The 22,913-nt window shown below is 50.5% G+C and overlaps 1 protein-coding gene across 5 annotated transcripts in view; it reads left to right on the top strand.

The window, feature by feature from the left end:
* NBEAL2 (neurobeachin like 2) overlaps positions 1–22,913 on the top strand; it is a 217,823-nt gene that overhangs the window by 187,618 nt on the left and 7,292 nt on the right. For all 5 annotated transcript variants that reach the window (XM_053409367.1, XM_053409366.1, XM_053409369.1 and 2 more), the window contains 15 exons: positions 902–1,035; positions 1,969–2,076; positions 2,783–2,878; positions 3,552–3,676; positions 6,155–6,295; positions 8,549–8,679; positions 10,447–10,556; positions 11,935–12,052; positions 16,496–16,593; positions 18,425–18,544; positions 19,537–19,626; positions 20,103–20,212; positions 20,970–21,142; positions 22,480–22,574; positions 22,661–22,777. In XM_053409367.1, coding sequence (XP_053265342.1) covers positions 902–1,035; positions 1,969–2,076; positions 2,783–2,878; positions 3,552–3,676; positions 6,155–6,295; positions 8,549–8,679; positions 10,447–10,556; positions 11,935–12,052; positions 16,496–16,593; positions 18,425–18,544; positions 19,537–19,626; positions 20,103–20,212; positions 20,970–21,142; positions 22,480–22,574; positions 22,661–22,777 — 1,766 coding nt within the window. The remainder of the gene's footprint in view (positions 1–901; positions 1,036–1,968; positions 2,077–2,782; positions 2,879–3,551; positions 3,677–6,154; positions 6,296–8,548; positions 8,680–10,446; positions 10,557–11,934; positions 12,053–16,495; positions 16,594–18,424; positions 18,545–19,536; positions 19,627–20,102; positions 20,213–20,969; positions 21,143–22,479; positions 22,575–22,660; positions 22,778–22,913) is intronic.

Below are 22,913 nucleotides of genomic sequence, written 5' to 3'. Positions count from 1 at the left end.
GTCAGTTGTTAACATAAACAAATAATCAAGTTTATTTTTAAATGCAGGGACAAGTTTAAGTTTTTCTTAACAGTTTCTTAATCTTAGTTCCTAACAACTTCAAACTGATTATTCCCAACTATCTATCTGACTCCACTTAACAATTCCTTTCACTCTCTCGCAATACAACTCTACCAACCCACACCTAAACCTCCCTCTTCCTTCTTCAGCTCCCAAACCTCAACTCTCAAGTCCCAAACGTCAACCGACTTTCAAAACCTCCCACTCTAACTTTTATTCCCCCCTTGCGTTCTCACTGGCCAATCACATCACACCCATTTTAATCCTTTCCTTATGACCCATCCTGGGAGGCAAACGCCACACACACACACACACACAGACACACACAGACACCCCAATCCCACAATAAAGGTCCCACTGGAAACAGCCCAGGTGGGAAGTGGGAAATTCAGGTTCCCATTCCTGAGTAGCCAAAGTTGCAGCTGTCAGGAGCAGGTCAGCAATAAATCACACGGAGTATGTGAAGTTCCCTGTTTCTGTTAGGAGAAACAAGTTGCTCTCTACTGCCAGGCCTAGTGAGCGCAGCAATTCTTCCTGGCAGGTCTTGCCCCTGTGAGACTGAAGGTTGCTGCCTTCCCACAGCTGCCTAAGTCTCCTACCCTCCAGGGTCCTTGCAAAGCAATCTGAGACTATGCCAATGTGTCTGCCTGTGCTCCTCCCTCTTCATCCCTCTTCTGGTCCTGGGAGACCACAGGGGGCATGATCAGAATCCCTTGTGGGTTCCCCCGCTGGTTCCTCCCACCATTTCTCTGCATCCCACCAGTCCATGGCAACAGCTGAGCATTGTTTTTGGCTCTCCACACTTGAGAGATTAAGCACTGTGATCCTCCCCCCCCCCCAGGAATCGGCTACGACTTCAAGCGCCCCCTGTCTCAACTCCGGGAACTGCACCTCAGACGCTACAACCTCCGCAGGTCCGCCCTGGAGTTCTTCTTCATCGACCAGGCAAACTACTTCCTCAACTTTAAGAAAAAGGTAATGGTGGACGGGTACCTCTTCCTCCTCATCTTTTGATCTCCTAGTGGTAAAGGTAAAGGGACCCCTGACCATTAGGTCCAGTTGTGACCGACTCTGGGGTTGCGGCGCTCATCTCGCTTTATTGGCCGAGGGAACCGGCGTACAGCTTCCGGGTCATGTGGCCAGCATGACTAAGCCACTTCTGGTGAACCAGAGCAGTGCACAGAAACGCTGTTTACCTTCCCACCAGAGCGGTACCTATGTATCTACTTGCACTTTGACGTGCTTTCGAACTGCTAGGTTGGCAGTAGCAGGGACCGAGCAATGGGAGCTCACCCTGTCGCGGGGATTCGAACCGCCGACCTTCTGATCGGCAAGCCCTAGGCTCTGTGGTTTAACCCACAGCGCCACCCGCGTCCTAGTGGAGCACATATTAATTCATTTGCAAATGCACAGCTTCCGAGCACAATTCAAAGTGTTGGTGTTGACCTTTAAAGCCCTAAACGGCCTTGGCCCAGTAGACCTGAAGGAGCGTCTCCACCCTCATTGTTCTGCCCAGACACTGAGGTCCGGCGCCGAGGGCCTTCTGGCGGTTCCCTCATTGCGAGAAGCAAAGCTACAGGGAACCAGGCAGAGGGCCTTCTTGGTGGTTGCACCCGCCCTGTGGAACACCCTCCCATCAGATGTCAAAGCGATAAACAACTACCTGACCTTCAGAAGACATCTTAAGGCAGCCCTGTTCAGGGAAGTTTTTAATGTGTGACATTTTAGTGTATTTTTCGTCTCTGTGGAAGCCGCCCAGAGTGGCTGGGGAAACCCAGCCAGATGGGCGGGGAAAATAATAAATTATTATTATTATTCTGCAGACTCAGCGCCCTTCTGGGCAAGTCAGTCACTGGGTCGGCAGCTGATCATAATGTCCTGCTGGTTTTTCTGCCCTCTCTCTCCCAGGTCAGGAACAAGGTTTACTCTTCCATCCTGGGCCTCCGACCACCGAATCAGATCTATTTTGCCAGCCGCTCACCGCAGGACTTGCTGAAAGCCTCGGGCTTGACTCAGGTGCTTAATTTAACATTGTCTTTTCATCACAAACAAATCTGATACTCACAGACACTCCTGATTGTTGAGAATGAAGGCAAGTGGTTTGCAAAGTGGTCAGCCTTGCCTCCTGTTTAGGGAAGTTTTTAATGTTTGATTTTTTTTTTCTTTATCTGGAAGTGGGGAGAAGGGAATGGTTGTCAGGAGGAGCGAGGTGGCTGTAAATCGCACCATGCAAATTTATTAGCAAGATTTTCAGACTTGGAGGCGGGTCGTCATCAGAGAGAGAGAGAGAGAGAGAGAGAGAGAGAAAGAGAGGGGCGAGAGAAAGACCGGAAGAATCAAATCAGTAAGACCAAAATTTTAATAAAGAATTGGGAAATTTTATAATTTATCTTAAAAACCATTTTAAACAGTTACAATCGTTAGTAGGATTGGAATATCGCTTGTAGTAATGGAGAATTTTGGATATAATGGCGATGTAAAGATTTGGATAATTATAAAAAATGCAGGAGGAAATGGTTAACAATAGGACCCACAATTGGGAGGAGGGAAGTCCAGGAGATTCTATGGAATCTTGTTTTTATGATGTATGTCGGATTTGCGATTGTAAAACTTTAATTTGAAAAACCAAACAAATAATAAAAAAAAGAATTTATCATTCTGGCCCGTCCATTTTCCAGATCCTTGCCAAATCCACTGTTTTATTCTCACCTTCCTTTTCCAGAAATGGGTTAACAGGGAAATCTCCAACTTCGAATACCTCATGCAGCTCAACACCATCGCAGGCCGCACCTACAACGACCTCTCCCAGTATCCCGTGGTAAGCATCCGAGGGCGAACTTTCGCCCTTGAGCCTCAGGTGTTGCTTAAGACAGTTTCCTCTCCTGCTCCCACCCTCCCTGCAAACGCTGGATCCTGCCATAGCTGTCAAGCGTCCCTGATTTGGCGGGAAAGTCCCTTATCCCAGCGCCGTGTCCCGCTGCTGTCCCCTATTGATGATGTCCCTTAAATTTCCCGGGTTTCAAAGGAAGCAGCTCCTCTCCCTCCCTCCCTCCCTCCCAGGGAGGACGGAGGCTCCAAGTGTGTTGCTTGGCTGCGTTGCTCACCCAATAAGGAGTCTAAGAACGACTGGGGGGTGGAGCTTGCATGCCTTGTGCCGATCAAATCGCCCGCCTTGCCTGGGGACTTGCCTTTGCTCAGCGCTTCCCAGCAGAGAGGTGACGGTGGTTTTCCTTGCTGCATCCCCTTTGCCGGGTTGCTGCGCTGTGGGAACCACCGCTTGAGGCTTCGTTTGGCTGCTGGCTGGGCTTTCTGCCTTTGGCTCGGAGGGGCTCAGAAGGTGAACCTACCTGTGCTCTGAAAATCCCTTATTTTGGCTGCTGATCCCTTACTTTCGAGGCTTCTGGTCCCTTATTTTCAAATCTGTAAGTTGACAGCTATGGATCCTGCAAGCAGGCAAAACCAGAGGCTCTCCTTTCTCTCCTCCCTTCAAGTTCCCGTGGATCCTGCAGGATTACATCTCGGAGACTCTGGATCTCAACAACCCCGCGGTGTTCCGGGATCTCTCCAAGCCCATCGGAGTCGCCAACGAGAGACACGCCAAGGATGTCAAAGAGAAGTGAGTGCAGTTTTCTTGGTGGCGTTGCAGCCTTCCGGGGACGGACTCAGCTGGGAAGGCAGGAAGCATCTCAGTGGAAGGAAATGCCAGAGACTTCTTTCCCTTGAGACAACATGGGAGTTGTAGTACAAAGCCACATGGAGGGCAAGCGACCGCTCTAGGCTTTTGCTTCTCTGCAATCCGCCTCTCCTCCCGACGGTCTCTTTAGCCTTTCCCTTCGCTAGTAGCGTTACCTGTGCATCAGTTTCTTCTCTCTCCCAGCTCTGCCAACCCTAGCAAATTGCAGGAAGGGGAGAATCACAGCTGGGGGAAAAGAGGGATGGTTTAACTCTTTCCCCCTCGCTATGGTCCATAGAGAAAGCGCTTTCATCTCAACATTTGAGATAATAATAATAATACAGTGGTACTTTGGTTCTCAAATTTAATCCATTCCAGAAGTCCGTTCCAAAACCAAAGCATTCCAAAACCAAGGCGCGCTTTCCCATAGAAAGCAATGCAAAACGGATTAATCTGTTCCAGACATTTAAAAACAACCCCTAAAACAGAAATTTAACATGACTTTTACTATCTTAACGAGACCATGGATCCATAAAATGAAAGCAATAAACAATGTACTGCAGTCACACAATCAATCAGTAGCTGAACTGGGTTCCACACAGTCACAGAAACAAAACAAAAAGAGCCACAAAAACGCAGAATAAATAGCAAAAACAGACTTCAGCGTAACGCTCAAAACGGAGCAGGGGTGGCACTCAAAACGGAAACATAAGACACAAATCGGAAGTGTAACACTCAAAATGGAGCACGTTTGGCTTCTGAAAAAAGTTCGCAAACCGGGATACTTACTTCCGGGTTTGCAGTGTTTGGGTTCCAAGTTGTTTGAGTACCAAGGCTTTTGAGAACCAAGGTACTACTGTAGTAGTAGTAGTAGTAGTAATAATAATAATAATAATAATAATAATAATATCCCACCCACCTGGCTGGGTTTCCCCAGCCACTCTGGGCAGCTCCCAACAGAACATTAAAAACACGGTAAAAGATCAAACATTAAAAGCTTCCCTAAACAGGGCTCCCTTCAGATGCCTTCTAAGTCAGGTAGTTGTTTATTTCCTTGACATCTGACAGGAGGGTGTTTCACACAGCGGGCGCCACCACCTAGAAGGCCCTCTGCCTGGTTCCCCGTAGCTTTGCTTCTCACAGCGAGGGAACCGCCAGAAGGCCCTCAGAGCTGGACCTCAGTGTCCGGGCAGAACGATGGGGGTGGAGACGCTCCTTCAGGTATACCGGACCGAGGCCGTTTAGGGCTTTCAAGGTCAGCACCAATACTTTGAACTGTGCTCGGAAACATACTGGGAGCCAATGTAGGTCTTTCAGGATTGGGGTTATACAGTTTCGGAAAGGGGATCTGCCCAGTAGGGGGAATTTCACAAAGCAGAAAAGCAGTTGCCGAGTCATGCTCAATCGCGTGTGCCATTTTGGAACCACCATTGGTGAAAATGCTTCTTGGTGTGTTTGTGGGAAGGGAGTTATTTCCTTGCTTTCGTTCTGTTTTGCATTTTGTGTTCCCATGTTGTACCTTTATGATGTGAACCGTCCCGTGACCTTTGGATGAAGGGCAGTATACAGTTGTTGTTGCTGGTCCTGAATGGGGTAACTGTACCCCTGAAGGACCAGGTGTGCAGCCTGGGAGTCATTTTGGATTCACAGCTGTCCATGGAGGCACAAGCCAATTCTGTATCCAGGGCAGCTGTCTACCAACTCCACCTGGTACGCAGGCTGAGACCCTACCTGCCCGCGGACTGTCTCGCCAGAGTGGTGCATGCTCTGGTTATCTCCCGCTTGGACTACAGCAATGTGCTCTACGTGGGGCTACCTTTGAAGGTGACCCGGAAACTACAACTAATCCAGAATGCGGCAGCTAGACTGGTAACTGGGAGCGGCCGCCAAGACCACATAACACCGGTCTTGAAAGACCTACATTGGCTCCCAGTACGTTTCCGAGCACAATTCAAAGTGTTTGAGGCCTAAATGGCCTTGGTCCTGTATACCTGAAGGAGCATCTCCACCCCCATCGTTCTGCCCGGACCCTGAGGTCCAGCGCCAAGGGCCTTCTGGCGGTTCCCTCATTGCGAGAAGCAAAGCTACAGGGAACCAGACAGAGGGCCTTCTTGGTGGTGGCACCCACCCTGTGGAATGCCCTCCCATCAGATGTCAAAGAGAACAACAACTACCTGACATTCAGAAGACATTCAGAAGACATTAAGATAAGGCAGCCCTGTTCAGGAAAGTTTCTAATGTGTGACATTTTAGTGTATTTTTGGTCTTTGTGGAAGCTGCCCAGAGTGGCTGGGGAAACCCAGCCAGATGGGCGGGGTACAAATAATAAATTATTGTTGTTGTTGTTGTTCTGTCTGCCATCTGGGAGTCACCGCACAGACTTGAGTTCTGCTCTTTCCGGCTTTGCCATTCTGCCCGCAGGTACGAGAGCTTTGAGGATCCCACAGGCATGATTGACAAGTTCCACTACGGCACCCACTACTCCAACGCGGCCGGCGTCATGCACTACCTGATCCGCACAGAGCCTTTCACTACTCTGCATATCCAGTTGCAAAGCGGGAGGTGAGTGAGAGCAAGCCAGCCATGGAAAAGAAGACTTCTCCCTTTCTGCTCCTCCAGTAAACACACGCAGACATGATGGCCGAGGCCTACCTTATCCTTTGCTCATTTCCCTTCTCATCATATTTGCACTTAGTGTCATGGAATTCTACTCAATATTGATCCAGAGCAGAACTCCAACGTATGGTTGTTGTTTAGTTGTTTAGTCGTGTCCGACTCTTCGTGACCCCATGGACCAGAGCACGCCAGGCACTCCTGCCTTCCACTGCCTCCCGCAGTTTGGTCAGACTCATGCCAGTGTGGTGTAGTGGTTAAGAGCGGTAGTCTCATAATCTGGGGAACCGGGTTCGCGTCTCCGCTCCTCCACATGCAGCTGCTGGGTGACCTTGGGCTCGTCACACTTCTTTGAAGTCTCTCAGCCCCACTCACCTCACAGAGTGTTTGTTGTGGGGGAGGAAGGGAAAGGAGAATGGTAGCCGCTTTGAGACTCCTTAAAGGGAGTGAAAGGCGGGATATCAAATCCAAACTCTTCTTCTTCTTCTTCTTCGAGAACACTGTCCCACCATCTCGTCCTCTGTCGTCCCCTTCTCCTTGTGCCCTCCATCTTTCCCAACATCAGGGTCTTTTCCAGGGAGTCTTCTCTTCTCATGAGGTGGCCAAAGTCTTGGATCCTCAGCTTCAGGATCTGTCCTTCCAGTGAGCACTCAGGACTGATTTCCTTCAGAATGGAGAGGTCTGATCTTCTTGCAGTCCATGGGACTCTCAAGAGTCTCCTCCAGCACCATAATTCAAAAGCATCCATTCTTTGGCAATCAGCCTTTTTTATGGTCCAGCTCTCACTTCCATACATCACTACTGGGAAAACCATAGCTTGAACTATACGGACCTTAGTCGGCAAGGTGATGTCTCTGCTTTTTAAGATGCTGTCTAGGTTTGTCATTGCCCTTCTCCCAAGAAGCAGGCGTCTTTCAATTTTGTGGCTGCTGTCACCATCTGCAGTGATCATGGAGCCCAAGAAAGTAAAAACTGTCACTGCCTCCATTTCTTCCCCTTGACGTATAGTTAGCAGAGTAAAAACTTAAGCATGTTGCAGGATCCCCCCAAAATAGACCAGAGGCAATTGTATTTCATGCAGCAGAGCTTTAGTGTTACTGAAGGCAAATGAGCAGAACGGTCACAAATCCAATACATTTAGGGTTGTCCCTGTCCATAGGAAATCCAGTTGCAGCAGACTTAACTTAAACTTACAATAACTTAATAAGTCTAAACCTTAGCACTATGCATACTATGGACAGAACACCACACCAGAAGGAGAAGACAGAGAAAGAGAAATGAAACCTTCTGGCCTTACTTTTGTAGTCAGCATGACCTTGACTGAAAGATAACAGAAGCAGTTTAAGGCAGCTGTACAGTGGTACCTAGGGACACGGGTGGCGCTGTGGGTTAAACCACAGAGCCTAGGACTTGCCGATCAGAAGGTCGGCAGTTCGAATCCCCGCGATGGTGTGAGCTCCCGTTGCTCGGTCCCTGCTCCTGCCAACCTAGCAGTTCGAAAGCACCTCAAAGTGCAAGTAGATAAATAGGTACCACTCCGGCAGGAAGGTAAACCGCGTTTCCGTGCACTGCTCTGGTTCGCCAGAAGCGGCTTAGTCATGCTGGCCACATGACCCGGAAGCTGTACACCGGCTCCCTCGGCCAATAAAGCGAGATGAGCGCCACAACCTCAGAGTCGGACACGACTGGACCTAATGGTCAGGGGTCCCTTTACCCTTTACCTTTACAGTGGTACCTTGGGTTACAGAAGCTTAGGGTAAGAACATAAATCGCTCAGTGGCAGCGTGGTGGCAGCAGGAGGCCCCATTACAGTGGTACCTCAGGTTAAGAACAGTTTCAGGTTAAGAACAGACCTCCAGAACGAATTAAGTTCTTAAACCAAGGTACCACTGTACTCAGCTTCTCTGAAGATATAACCCAAACATCACGAACCTTCTGCTTCTTTCTTTCACACAGAGAAGCTTCTAGAGCTCTCTTGAATTAAGTAGAATAGTAAAGATCTCTACACATCAGATCAATAACTTTCTGCACTAGGAAATGCAAACTGACGCAGTAATGCATAGGAACCAGGATTGTGCCTCTCTGCCCATTTTGACAAGGCGCTGGTGGCCGCCGACTTGGGACGGCTTTAGCGGAGAGGATCGGACAAATTCCAACCCTGCAACCTTGCGATTCAATCTCCTCTCGCTCTTACGCTGGCAGGTTTGACTGCTCCGATCGCCAGTTTCACTCCGTCCCCGCCGCCTGGCAAGCCCGCATGGAAAACCCCGTGGACGTGAAGGAGCTGATCCCGGAATTCTTCTACTTTACGGACTTCCTGGAGAACCAAAACAGTAAGCGTTCCTTTCCTGGGCTGGTTCAGATTTCTAGGCCATCTGGGCAGCCAGTTCTTCTGGCCAACAGGGACCAGGCAGATTCCGCAGAGGAGTTCACCTGCAGAAAATATTTTTTGCCCTATAGGGCGCACTGGCCCATAGGGCGCACCTAGTTTGGGGGGTGGAATAAAGAAAAAAAAAATTCCCCCTCAGGCGTGGGGCTGGGTCGGGGGGAAGCCCAAGCTTCCCCCGACCCCAGCCCCCAGAACAGGCTGCTATCTGCAAGCCTTGGGAGCCCGGCGGGAAGTCGCACCAGGCTCCCAAGGCTTGCGGAGAGCTGCCCGAAGCCCGGGGTGCGCTCTGCTGCACTCCCTGGGTTTTGGGCTGCAGGCTGCTGTCTGCAAGCCTTGGGAGCCCAGCGGGAACTCCTGCCGGGCTCCCAAGTCGCATCGACCCCTCTCCAAGTGCGCACCGACCCCTCTCACTCTCCAGGCTTCAGTGAAAGCCTGCATTCGTCCTATAGGATGCACCCACATTCCCCCTTCATTTTTGGAGGGGGAAAAGTGCGTCCTATAGGGCGAAAAATACGGTAACTCATCATTTTCTTGCGGCCAAGTATTTGGAGAGGCTTTGTATCCAAACATGGAGTCAGAAAATCCCAAATTCAGTCCCTGTAATAGCCAGGCAGGGCCGGGTCAGGCCTCTCTTATCCTCAATTTAACATTGGGATCTGGCTGCAAAATGGGTATTTTCAGAGTTTGCCCAAGGGGGGAGAGAAGGATACTCCTTGCCCCGAAGCTGGTGAGGATGCTACAAAACCTCTCCCCGCCCCCCCCCGCCTTGCTCTGCAAATCTGGCCTACCGTATTTTTCGCTCCATGAGACGCACCTGACCATAACACACACCTAGTTTTAGTGAGGGAATGCAAGGAAAAAATATTCTTTAAATGGAGCGCTGAGCAGAGCCTGTATGCATCCCAGGCTCTGCTCAGCGCTCCCTTTCACGAGCCGCGTGGAGCGTGTGTGCAGCGTTTGCAGACTTTTCCCCGAGGAGGGAGAAGCGCAGCCCGTCGCTGATGGGTTGCCCTCCTTCCTCCTCAGGGAAAAGCCCCCGAGAGCCGCACACACGCTTCGCGCAGCTCTTTAAAGGGCGCGTGGCTCTTGCTGGCTTTTCCAGGAGGTGGGGAAAGGGACAGAGCGCGCAGGATAGCCGTGCACAGCCTGTCCTGGCTTATAGGATAGCTGTGTGCAGCCTCTCCACAGCAGCAGGATGAAGGCTCCTGTTGCCCAGGAGAGGCTGCACGCAGCTAAGGCTCCCCCAAGAGCCGCGCTCCCTTTAAAGAGTGTGTGGAGCATGGAGAAGGGCAGCCCTTCTCCTTCCTCGGGGAAAAGCCCCCAAGAGCCGCACACACACTCCGTGCAGCTCTTTAAAGGGAGCGCTGAGCAGAGCCTCCCGCCTGCATTCGCTCCATAAGACGCACACACATTCCCCCTTACTTTTAGGAGGGGGAAGTGCGTCTTACAGAGCGAAAAATACGGTATGTCTTCTCCCTTAAGTGGGTAAACAGAGATGAAGGGGAGATGTCAGGGACCGCCAGTAAGATGCGTAACTTTGTAGTAACGAGTCCCATAGGTTGATCATGCCGTGTGTGAGTTGCTGGTCCTTGACTCAGGAAATCGGAAGTGTGGTTTGCAACAGGAGAGCTAAGGTGGGGGTTTTTTGAAGTGGAGGAGAAAGCTGGTTTTGGCTGCCTGCTGTATTCTCCCACATTTTCCCTCCCTTCAGGCTTTGATTTAGGCTCTCTGCAGATGTCGAATGAGAAAGTGGGAGACGTCGTCCTTCCCAGATGGGCCAAATCCCCAGAAGATTTCATCCACAAGCACCGTAAAGCCCTGGTAAGAGGAGGCAGGCAGGGCAATGGAGAGAGGGGAAGATTTTATTGCTATAAATAATAATAAAAAGGTAAAGGGACCCCTGACCATTAGGTCTAGTCGCAGACGACTCTGGGATTGCGACGCTCATCTCGCTTTACTGGCCGAGGGAGCCGGCGTACAGCTTCCGGGTCATGTGGCCAGCATGACTAAGCCGCTTCTGGCGAACCAGAGCAGCGCACGGAAACGCCGTTTACCTTCCTGCCAGAGTGGTACCTATTTATCTACTTGCACTTTGACGTGCTTTCGAACTGCTAGGTTGGCAGGAGCAGGGACCGAGAAACGGGAGCTCACCCCGTCGTGGGGATTCGAACCGCTGACCTTCTGATCGGCAAGTCCTAGGCTCTGTGGTTTAACCCACAGCGCCACCCACGTCCCCTATAAATAATAATACTACCCTCCTTTTCCTTTAGTTTCAACTAAGCCCAAATGCTTTAATTGCTGAGGGCAAGTTGCTGAGAGTCGAGGGCTGTTCTGTATCTTCTTTTCTGAGGCCATTTCATTCTGGTTGTAGTTAGGGAAATAAAGTACGCAACATGCCCTTTTCCAAACAGTTAGCGACGCACTTTTATTAAATTCCTTCTTTTCAGTCTCACACAAAGGACACCTCGGCATCTTAGCGATATGCAAATCCATTTTAAAATTTAAAAATCCGCTGAAACTGATCAGCAGAATGACCTGACTTGGGGAAAACCCCTGCTTTTTCCCTCGTGAAGCAAAACAAACAAAAAAGATGCAGAAAGTTTAAATAAATATAATAATAAATAAATTTTTATTTATACCCCGCCCTTCCCGGTTTAAAAACCGGGCTCAGGGCAGCTAACAGCAAATATAAAACATTAGTTAAAATGCGACTTAAAAACAGCATAAAATACAACATAAAATGCAGCAACAATGTCAATAAAAATCCAAAAATTCAAGGGTCATTTTGGGTGGGAAATGTTTACTTGCCATGTCTCTGCATTTCAGTTACAATGGTACCTTCGTTTTCAAACAGAATGTGTTCCATGAGTCCATTTGACTCCCGGGACCGTTCAAAAACCAAAGCGCGGCTTCCGATTGGCTGCAGGAGTGTCCCACAGCAGCCAATCGGAAGCCATGCTGGACGTTTGGCTTCTGAAAATCATTCGAAAACTGGAATGCTCACTTCCTTGTTTCGTTCGTTCGGGAGCCGATTTGTTTGGAAGCCAAGGCGTTCGGCTTCCAAGGTACGGCGGTATTTGCATCTGAGCAGATTGCGCCCCGGGAGAAGCGGTGGTGTTCTTTTTTAATGGTTGGGTGGCGTGCAAGCAGGCCTGTGCTGTGCTTTGACCTCATCATCGTCCCCTTGTGTCTGTGCCAGGAGTCAGAGTACGTGTCTGCCCACCTCCACGAGTGGATTGACTTGATCTTTGGGTACAAACAGCGGGGCCCAGCCGCTGTGGAAGCGCTGAACGTCTTCTATTACTGCACGTATGAAGGTAAGGTGGGACCTCGTTGCACCTGATGATCTGCACATTTGATGATCTCCTTCTACTGGACTTCTCTGCGACCCATCCCCTCTGCAGGGAGGTGGGACCAATTCGGATGGTCCGCCCCCGCCACTTAATGGATCCAAATGGTTTCCAGAGAGTGGTAGGGGATGCTTTATCCCATGTTGATGGCCTTTCAGCTGATTCCCTGGTGGCCCGCTGGAATGCGGAGTTAACCAGGGCTATTGACTGTTTGGCTCCGAAGCGCCCTCTCCGATTGCATGGAGCCCGGACAGCCCCGTGGTTTTCCACGGATCTGAGGGCAATGAAACAATCGTTGAGACGGCTAGAGCGCCGGTGGCGGATAACTCATTCCGAATCTGACCGGACACAGGTTAGAGCTCAACATCGAGCCTACCAAGTGGCGATAGCGACGGCGAAGAAGAATTTCTTCACCGCCTCTATTGCATCTGCAGAAAACAGCAGCAGGAGACTTTTTCAGGTGGTTCACAATTTAGCGGAACCACCTGCAACATCGGGGCCCAGTATGGGCCACATGTTCTCCTGCAATGATTTTGCAAAGTTTTTTGCAGATAAAATCGCTCAGATTCGGGAAGAAGTAGACTCCACCGTGGGAGCAGGGCCGGGGCGGGAGAGTGCTAGAGTTCTGTCTAGTCAAGTTGAGTGGGATCAATTCCAATCTGTTACCTCCAAGGATGTGGACAGGCTGCTTGGACGAGTGAAACCAACCACCTGTCTCCTGGATCCTTGCCCATCCTGGCTTATAAAAGCTAGCCGGGAAGGACTGGGCGATGGGCTTCGTGGGGTGGTGAATGCTTCCCTCCGTGAGGGAGCCTTCCCAGACCCGCTGAAAGAGGCGGTTATTAAACCGCTTCTTAAAAAACCATCTTTAGATGCGGCCACGATGGCCAACTATCGCCCAGTCTCAAATCTTCCATTCTTGGGCAAGGTGATTGAGCGAGCGGTTGCCGAACAACTCCAGGCACGCCTGGAAGAAGCGGACCATTTGGATCCCTTCCAGTCGGGATTCAGGCCTCATCATGGGACTGAAACTGCCTTGGTCGCACTGGTTGATGATCTCCGGCGGGCTAGAGACAAAGGTGAGAGCTGTTTCCTAGTTCTGCTGGATCTCTCAGCGGCGTTTGATACCATCGACCATAACATCCTTCTGGACCGTCTTGAGGGGCTGGGAGCTGGGGGCACTGTCATACAGTGGTTCCGCTCCTTCCTCCTGGGCCGTGTTCAGAAAGTGGTGGTGGGGGATGAGTGTTCAGACCCCTGGGCTCTCACTTGTGGGGTGCCTCAGGGTTCTGTCCTCTCCCCCATGCTTTTCAACATTTACATGCAGCCGCTGGGAGAGATCATCAGGAGGTTTGGGCTGGGTGTTCATCAGTATGCGGATGATACCCAGCTCTACCTCTCTTTTAAATCAGAACCAGTGAGGGCGGTGAAGGTCCTGTGTGAGTGTCTGGAGGCGGTTGGAGGATGGATGGCGGCTAACAGATTGAGGTTGAATCCTGACAAGACAGAAGTACTGTTTTTGGGGGACAGGAGGCGGGCAGGTGTGGAGGATTCCCTGGTCCTGAATGGGGTAACTGTGCCCCTGAAGGACCAGGTGCGCAGCCTGGGAGTCATTTTGGACTCACAGCTGTCCATGGAGGCACAGGTCAAATCTGTGTCCAGGGCAGCTGTTTACCAGCTCCATCTGGTACATAGGCTGAGACCCTATCTGCCTGCGGACTGTCTTGCCAGAGTGGTGCATGCTCTGGTTATCTCCCGCTTGGATTACTGCAATGCGCTCTACGTGGGGCTACCTTTGAAGGTGACTCAGAAACTACAACTAATCCAGAATGCAGCAGCTAGACTGGTGACTGGGGGCGGCCACCGAGACCATATAACACCGGTCTTGAAAGACCTACATTGGCTCCCAGTACGTTTCCGAGCACAATTCAAAGTGTTGGTGCTGACCTTTAAAGCCCTAAACGGCCTCGGTCCAGTATACCTGAAGGAGCGTCTCCACCCCCATCATTCTGCCCAGACGCTGAGGTCCAGCGCCGAGGGCCTTCTGGCGGTTCCCTCATTGCGAGAAGCAAAGCTACAGGGAACCAGGCAGAGGGCCTTCTCGGTAGTGGCACCCGCCCTGTGGAATGCCCTTCCAGTAGATGTCAAAGAGATAAACAACTACCTGACATTCAGAAGACATCTTAAGGCAGCCCTGTTCAGGGAAGTTTTTAACGTGTGATATTTTACTGTATTTTTGGTTTTTATGGAAGCCGCCCAGAGTGGCTGGGGAGGCCCAGCCAGATGGGCGGGGTATAAATAATAAATTATTATTATTATTATTATTATTCTACCGGTCCACAATAGAAAGTGTCCTTTCCTACTGAATCACGGTGTGGGACGCAGGTTTCACATCATCGGATAGGAAGTGCCTACAGAGGGTGGTGAATACAGCACAAGATATTGTGGGCTGTCCCGTGAATCCGCTGGATGAAATAGCGGAAGAACGTTGCCTCAGGAGAGTGAGGAAAATTCTCAGGGATGATTCACACCCTGGCCGGCACTTTCTTGATCTCCTGCCCTCGGGCAGAAGATATAGAAGCAGGATTAGTCGCACCAACAGGGTAAAGAACAGCTTCTATCCGTGGGCTGTTAGGCTGCTGAATGAAAAGAGAACAACAGGGCAACTGACTTTCGGGTTTGGTGTGTGTGCGTCGGTAAACGAGGGGAATTAAGACTAAGAGACCTGAGTGGGGGGGTGCTCGTGTAATCTCACTGCATACAAGTTGTACAAGTGACAACAAAGTATTTCAATTTCAATCTGTTGCATCAGGTTGGGCTAGAAGACCTCAGGGGTTTTTCTAACTCTTTGATTCTGTGCTTGCGTATCGGGGTAGTACCTCAGGTGGGAGACACGTCATGCTCCTTTGAGGGTCGTCTGTCTCACCTGGGGCTCCTAGAAACTGTCTACATGCAACAGCGGCCACAATCCCAGGAAATGGCTTTGACAGGCCGGCTAAACCAGGTGAGGGGAGCTGATGGGGTTCAAACCTTCGGTGAGTTGGGAATTTTCCCTAAATGCAAAAACAGGCAGTGGCACATAGAGCAGATGAGACCAAGCATGGGTCCAATGGTCAATGCACTCTATGTGGGGCTACCTTTGAGGGTGACTCAGAAGCTTCAACTAATCCAGAATGCGGCAGCTAGACTGGTGACTGGGGGCGGCCGCCGAGACCACATAACACCGGTCTTGAAAGACCTACATTGGCTCCCAGTACATTTCCGAGCACAATTCAAAGTGTTGGTGCTGACCTTGAAAGCCCTAAACGGCCTCGGTCCTGTATACCTGAAGGAGCGTCTCCACCCCCATCGTTCAGCCCGGACACTGAGGTCCAGCTCCGAGGGCCTTCTGGCGGTTCCCTCCCTGCGAGAAGTGCGGTTACAGGGAACCAGGCAGAGGGCCTTCTCGGTGGTGGCACCCGCCCTGTGGAATGTCCTCCCACCAGATGTCAAGGAAATAAACAACTATCTGACTTTTAGAAGACATCTGAAGGCAGCCCTGTTTAGAGAAGTTTTTAATGTTTGAAGTTTTATTCTCTTTTTAGTGTTCTGTTGGGAGCCACCCAGAGTGGCTGGGGAAACCCAGCCAGGTGGGCAGGGTATAGATAATAAAATTATTATTATTATTATTATTATTATTATTATTATTATTATTATTATTATTTTATTAGAGAAGGCAGTTTTTGCATGGGCTGCAGAGGAAAGTGAGGGGCAGATGGGGCTCATCCACCAGGTGGGCAGGGTATAAATGATATAATAATAATAATAATAATAATAATAATAATAATAATAATAATAATAATTATTATTATTATTATTATTATTATTATTATTATTCAAGAAGGCAGTTTTTGCATGGGCTGCAGAGGAAAGTGAGGGGCAGATGGGGCTCATCCACCAGGTGGGCAGGGTATAAATGATATAATTATTATTATTATTATTATTATTATTATTATTATTATTATTATTAAAGAAGGCAGTTTTTGCATGGGCTGCAGAGGGAAGTGAGAGGCAGATGCGGCTCGTCCACCAGGTGGGCAGGGTATAAATGATATAATAATAATAATAATAATAATAATAATAATAATAATAATTCTTCAAGAAGGCAGTTTTTGCACGGGCTGCAGAGGAAAGTGAGGGGCAGATGGGGCTCGTCCACCTGGGAAGGGAGCCCATCTAGGAGAAGGAAAACTCTGACCCTAAACCTTCTGCCTTGTGGGGTATCTTCGGGAGAAGGAAAGGGTCAGGAGCCAACCCTACTCCAATCTGGAGTGCAGTCCCTAACTGCGGCATCTTGTGGGCCACATGTCCCCCAGCCCTGATTTACACCGCACTTCGTATGTCCCTCATGCCACCCAAAATTCATTTCAGGGGCAGTTGACCTGGATGCCATCGCCGACGAGACCCAAAGGAAGGCTCTGGAGGGCATTATCAGTAACTTTGGGCAGACCCCCTGCCAGCTGCTGAAGGTAGGAGGAGCTGTCAAGGTGTCTTGCGGATTTTTGCCCAGAAGGCAACGGGGGGGACGGCACACACCTGACCTGTAGGCATGGGGCCATTTTGCAAGGCCCAGGTGGAAGGTGGCAGAAGGCGGGCAATGCCCTGGTTTGCATTTCTCTGCTTCTCTTTCTCGTTGAAAATAGGGTCTATTTTTAAATTCCACATACAGCTTCTGTTTCAGATTTATTTCATTGCGTGTATATCCCACATTTTTAAGTACCTCAAGGGGGTGTACGCAGTTGTCCCCCCCTCCCCATTTTCACCCCACAACAACCCCGCGAAGTAGGTGAGGCTGAGAAGCCGTGACAGGCCCAAGGTCACCCAGTGCGCTTTGTGGCTGAGGGAGGATTCGAACCCAGCTCTCTCCCAGGTCCTAGCCTGACACTGACAGCAGCGCCGTACCCAATTTGCAACATCAGAATGGGGGGGAGGGAGTGTTGGTGGTTTAATGCGCCATTGACGCCTTTTAATAATAACATACAGTGATACCTCAGGTTAAGAACTTAATTCGTTCTGGAGGTCCATTCTTAAACTGAAACTGTTCTTAACCAGAGATACCACTTTAGCTAATGGGGCCTCCCTCTGCCGCCCCACCGCCAGAGCACAATTTCTGTTCTCATCCTGAAGCAAAGTTCTTAACCTGAGGTACTATTTCTGGGTTAGCAGAGTGTGTAACCTGAAGCGTCTGTAACCTGAGGTACCACTGTATTTAATGCATTTTTCATCTTGTGTTGAAAGCTGCCCAGAGTGGCTGGGGAAACCCAGCCAGATGGGCGGGGTATAAATAATAATATATTGTTGTTATTATTATTATTATTACCCCGCCCACTGTGGGCGGCTTCCAACAAACGATTAAAAATACATCAAAACATCATTTTGGCTGCTTGGCTACGCCTTGGCAGGTCAGCCTAGAAAACGATCTGTGGAAAGCCCCCTCCAGCCTTCATCACTGTGTTTCCCACCAACGATGGTAGGAACCACCTTTTCAGCTTCCGGGTCATGTCGCCAGCATGACTAAGCCGCTTCTGGCGAACCAGAGCAGCGCAAGGAAACGCCGTTTACCTTCCTGCCGGAGTGGTACCTGTTTATCTACTTGCACTTTGACGTGCTTTCAAAGGGACCCCTGACCATTAGGTCCAGTCGTGGCCGACTCTGGGGTTGCAGCGCTCATCTTGCTTTATTGGCCAAAGGAGCCGGCGTACGGCTTCCGGGTCATGTGGCCAGCATGACTAAGCCGCTTCTGGCAAAACCAGAGCAGCGCACGGAAACGCCGTTTACCTTCCTGCCGGAGTGGTACCTGTTTATCTACTTGCACTTTGACGTGCTTTCAAAGGGACCCCTGACCATTAGGTCCAGTCGTGGCCGACTCTGGGGTTGCGGCACTCATCTCGCTTTATTGGCCAAAGGAGCCGGCGTACAGCTTCCGGGTCATGTGGCCAGCATGACTAAGCCGCTTCTGGCAAAACCAGAGCAGCGCACGGAAACGCCGTTTACCTTCCCGCCGGAGCAGTGCCTGTTTATCTACTTGCACTTTGACGTGCTTTCCAGCTGCTAGGTTGGCAGGAGCAGGGACCGAGCAACGAGAGCTCACCCCGTCGCGGGGATTCGAACCGCCGACCTTCTGATCGGCAAGTCCTAGGCTCTGTGGTTTAACCCACAGCACCACCCGCGTCCTGTGTGGATTGTACAGGACAGCAAATAGGCGGGGGCCATAAGAAACTGAGGTTTGACACACAAAGCTAAATAGGGTGCAACATGCCACTATCCCATTTGAAATATCCTGCTCCCTCCCTCCTCTAGGAGCCCCATCCAGCCCGGCTGTCTGCCGAAAACGCAGCGTCCAAGAGACTCTCTCGCCTGGACACCATCCCCCCCAATGTCTTTGAGAACCTCAGTGAACTGAAGTCCTTCTTTGCTGAAGTAAGTCTATTCCCTTCAGGGTGTGATTTTGTGTGTCCACGTGTAGAATACAGTTCTACCTCATGTCACGTCCGCTTCATGTTACGTTCTTTCAAGTTGCGTCCCGCCGTGACCCGGAAGTACTGGAAAGGATTACTTCTGGTTTTCGCCGCTCGTGCATGCGCAGAAGTTCAAAATGATGTCACGCACATGCGCAGAAGCGGCAAATCGCAACCCACGCGTGTGCAGACGCGCCGCTGCGGGTTGCGCTGTTTTCATGTTGCGAATGGGCCTTCGGAACGGATCCTGTTCGCAGCCAGAGGTACCACTGTAAATGGATATTCGCACACGCAAACACACCACAGTTCAAGAAGGGCGTTGACAAGTTGGAACACGCACAGAGAAGGTTGACCAAGTGGATCAAGGGTCTGGAAACCACGCCTGATGAGGAGCGGTCGAAGGATGAGGCCCGGGGAAGAAGAGAAGACCGAGAGGTGATATGAGAGCCATCTTTAAATATCTGAAGGGCTGTCCCATGGAAGACGGAAGAAGCCAGTTTTCTCCTGTTCCTGGAGGGTGGGACTCGAACCAGCGACTTCCAAGTTACAAGAACAGAGATTCCATCTCAACATCAGGAAGAACTTTCTGATGGCAAGAGCTGTTCGGCAGGGGAACAGACCCCCACAAGAAGTGGTGGGCTCTCCTTCCTCGGAGGTTTTTAAGCAGAGGTTGGGTGGCTGTGGATGCTTTAGTTTGAGATTCCTGCGTTGAAAGGGGGTTGGACTAGATGACCGTTGAGTGCCCCTCAATTGTATGATACGTATGAAAGGGCATGACCACCCACCTATCTCCTCCTACTTCCTTTCCTTTCCCAGAGCAAGGCTGGAGGTGGGTGTGTTCCTTTTCTGTAGCTGGTGGTGGGGAATTATCACAAAGGCGGGAACCGTAACACGGCACAGATTTTGCCGAAACCAAGCGGCAAAACGCAGTGACTCGTCTCATCCTTTTTTCAGAGCATCAGTGATGGGATCCCCCTGGTCCAAGCCGTGGTCCCCAAAAACCAAGCCCACTCCTTCATGACTCAGGGATACCCCGATATGCTGGTAGGTTCAAACTAATAATAATAATAATAATTTATTATTTGTACCCCGCCCATCTGGCTGGGTTTCCCCAGCCACTCTGGGCGGCTTCCAACCGAATATTAAAAACAATACAGCGTCAGACATTAAAAACTTCCCTAAACAGTTGTCTTTTAAAAGTAAAATAGTTTTATTGCCTCGACTTCTGCTAGAAGGGTGTTCCACGGGGCAGGGGCCACCACCGAGAAGGCCCTCCGATCAGAAAACTGATGCTTTTCTCCCAAGGCCTCCTTGCAGGGGGGTTGGAGTAGATGACATTTGGGGGGTCCCCTCCCAACTCTGCAACAATTCTACGGCTCTTTGGGTGGGCATCCCCTTATCCCAGGAAGGATGCTGCGATTCCTGTTTGCCCTCTTCCTTCCCCACCTCCCCTTCATCGCCGTGAGCTGCCTTCCTGCCTCTCTTATTGACTAATCTGCCCCCCCAACAACTTATTCCAGGTCACTGTCAGTGCCAACGGGCTGCTAGGCACACACGGCTGGCTGCCCTACGACAAGAACATCTCCAACTATTTCAGCTTCACCAAAGACCCCACCGTCTCCAACGCAAAGTGAGTCTGGGCTCCCACTTTAGCAGAAACGCTCACAGTTCCAGGTTCTTTGGCGCAGTATATTTGTTCTGAGCTATATATACAAATGGTAGGACACGGGTGGTGCCGTGGGTTAAACCACAGAGCCTTGGGCTTGCCGATCAGGTCGGCGGTTCAAATCCCCGCGACGGGGTGAGCTCCTGTTGCTCAGTCCCTGCTCCTGCCCACCTAGCAGTTTGAAAGCATGTCAAAGTGCAAGTAGATAAATAGGTACCACTCCGGCGGGAAGGTAAACGGCGTTTCCGTGCGCTGCTCTGGTTCGCCAGAAGCGGCTTAGTCATGCTGGCCACATGACCCGGAAGCTGTACGCTGGTTCCCTCGGCCAATAAAGCGAGATGAACGCCGGAACCCCAGAGTCAGCCACGACTGGACCTAATGGTCAGGGGTCCATTTACGCTTTACCTTTAGGGCACTGCAGCAGGGGACGCAGGTGGCGCTATGGGTTAAACCACAGAGCCTAGGACTTGCCGATCAGAAGGTCGGCGGTTCGAATCCCCTGACGGGGTGAGCTCCCATTGCTCGGTCCCAGCTCCTGCCAACCTAGAAGTTTGAAAGCACGTCAAAGTGCAAATAGATAATTAGATACCGCTCTGGCGGGAAGGTAAACGGCGTTTCCGTGCGCTGCTCTGGTTCGCCAGAAGCGGCTTAGTCATGCTGGCCACGTGACCCAGAAGCTTGGCGGGAACATCTGTCTCTCTTTCTCCCTCCCTCCTGCTAGGACCCAGCGCTTCCTGTATGGGCCCGTTGCTCCAGGGGTGGAAGTGTCCTCCAAGACGCTGACGGTCTCTCACGATGGAAGGCTCCTCTTCAGCGGAGGCCACTGGGACAACAGCTTGCGGGTGACGTCCTTCAGCCGAGGGAAGGTTGTGGGACACATCAACAGGCACATAGGTAGGAGGCCACGACTCGCGGGAGGAGAGACTCCCTTCTGAAAATCGCGAGGAATCGAAGAACAGAGCATGCTGAACGTCTAAATGCCAGCGTATTATTTTCCACCCTCGAGTGCAGGCTCTGGTACCCTGAGAGTTGCTGCTTCCCTTTCGTTCTGTCTTCAATCTTAAAAGGGCATGTTTCTAGCTACGGAGAGAAGAGAATGGAAACGACTGAGTGCTATTTCCTTCCTTTTCTGTGAAGCTTCTTTCCCGCCATTTGAAAACCTAAATAGTTTTGAAAGCATGCCTGAGGGACTTTAAGCTTAACTAACCACTGAAAAGCTAGCATTTATGTACTAATTCTAGCAAATGCATGCTAACGGAGAAGGGAAGGAGGATTTTCAGACGAGCAGTTCTCATAATTCCAATAGTATTATTGTTCTGTTATCTCTTCCTAGAGTTTCCGCCCCATTTCCCTTTTTGTTCACTGAAAGTTCGAAGAATATCATCCTAGTGGCTAAACTGGTTGTTCTTCTTTGTTTCCGGTCGTTAAAGTTATCTTACTATTGCGTCCCTCACACACTCCTTTTCTGCCTGCGGGGAGTTGTCCTTGAATGCTCCTCCATTTGTACATATGTACCGTATTTTCCGGCGTATAAGACGACTGGGTGTATAAGACGACCGCCAACTTTTCCAGTTAAAATATAGCGTTTGGGATATACTCGCCGTATGAGACTACCCCTCTTCCAACGCACACCAAATAAATTTTTAAAAAAACCAGTCTCCAGTCCGGCTCAGAACTCTGCTCCATTTCCTGGGGGGCATGGGGCATAGCCGGGTCCGTTTAAACAGAGGAGCGAGCCGGAGGGCTTCGTCTTTGGCTCGCTTCCTCAATCACTAGGACGTCGTTGAACTTTGCTCGGTTATTGCTTTTGTCAGACCTGCTGAAGAATTGGGGGGAATTTTTTCCTGTTTTTGTTGAGCCTCTCTCATGGAATTTGCTAGTGGTCTACTACCGGGAGCGGTTAGGGTCGTTCTGTTGCTGGTGATTGGGTGGGGGGATGCTTCTGAGGCCAATTTTCAAGCGTATTTCTGCTTCATCTAGAGAGCTTGGTGTCCTCTGATTTAATTTGCTGTCGTTTTGTCCTTTGGTGGGGAGTTGCTATAGGAGCTGCTGCTGTAGCCGGCGTATAAGACGACCCCCGACTTTTGAGAAGATTTTCCTGGGTTAAAAAGTAGTCTTGTACGCCAGAAAATACAGTATATATGTTTATCCCCTGCATGTAGATAAAGTGACTAACTGGCGACCGTTATCCGTGTTTCTGTTTTGGTGATTCCCCTCTCCTCTCTCTGCAGACGTCGTCACTTGCCTGGCCTTAGATCTGTGCGGAATCTACCTCATATCCGGGTCACGGGATACTACCTGCATGGTTTGGCAGGTCCTGCAGCAGGTAAGAGGAGGGTTGGACTGGATGACCCTCCCAGCTCTACGGTTCTGAGAGATTCTGTTGACGGCCTCTTTTCTCCTCTGCCCCAGGGTGGCTTCTCCTGTGGCCTGGCACCCAAGCCCGTCCAGGTCCTCTACGGGCACGACGACGAAGTCACGTGCGTCGCCATCAGCACCGAGTTGGACATGGCCGTCTCGGGGTCAAAGGTGAGCTGTCTGCATGTGCCTTCCGGGCTGGACGCACCTTTTCTGGATCTCCTGTGGGAGCACCGCTTAGCAGGGACCTCATTCTTGTCCGCGGCCTCCTTCTGGTACACACGCAGTTGAACCCAGAAGATTCTGA

Source organism: Podarcis raffonei, chromosome 12 (genome assembly GCF_027172205.1).
Source record: "Podarcis raffonei isolate rPodRaf1 chromosome 12, rPodRaf1.pri, whole genome shotgun sequence".
In the NCBI taxonomy this organism is placed as follows: domain Eukaryota; kingdom Metazoa; phylum Chordata; class Lepidosauria; order Squamata; family Lacertidae; genus Podarcis; species Podarcis raffonei.
The sequence above is the reverse complement of the archived record's forward strand: the minus strand, read 5'-3'. Positions and strand labels throughout refer to the sequence as shown.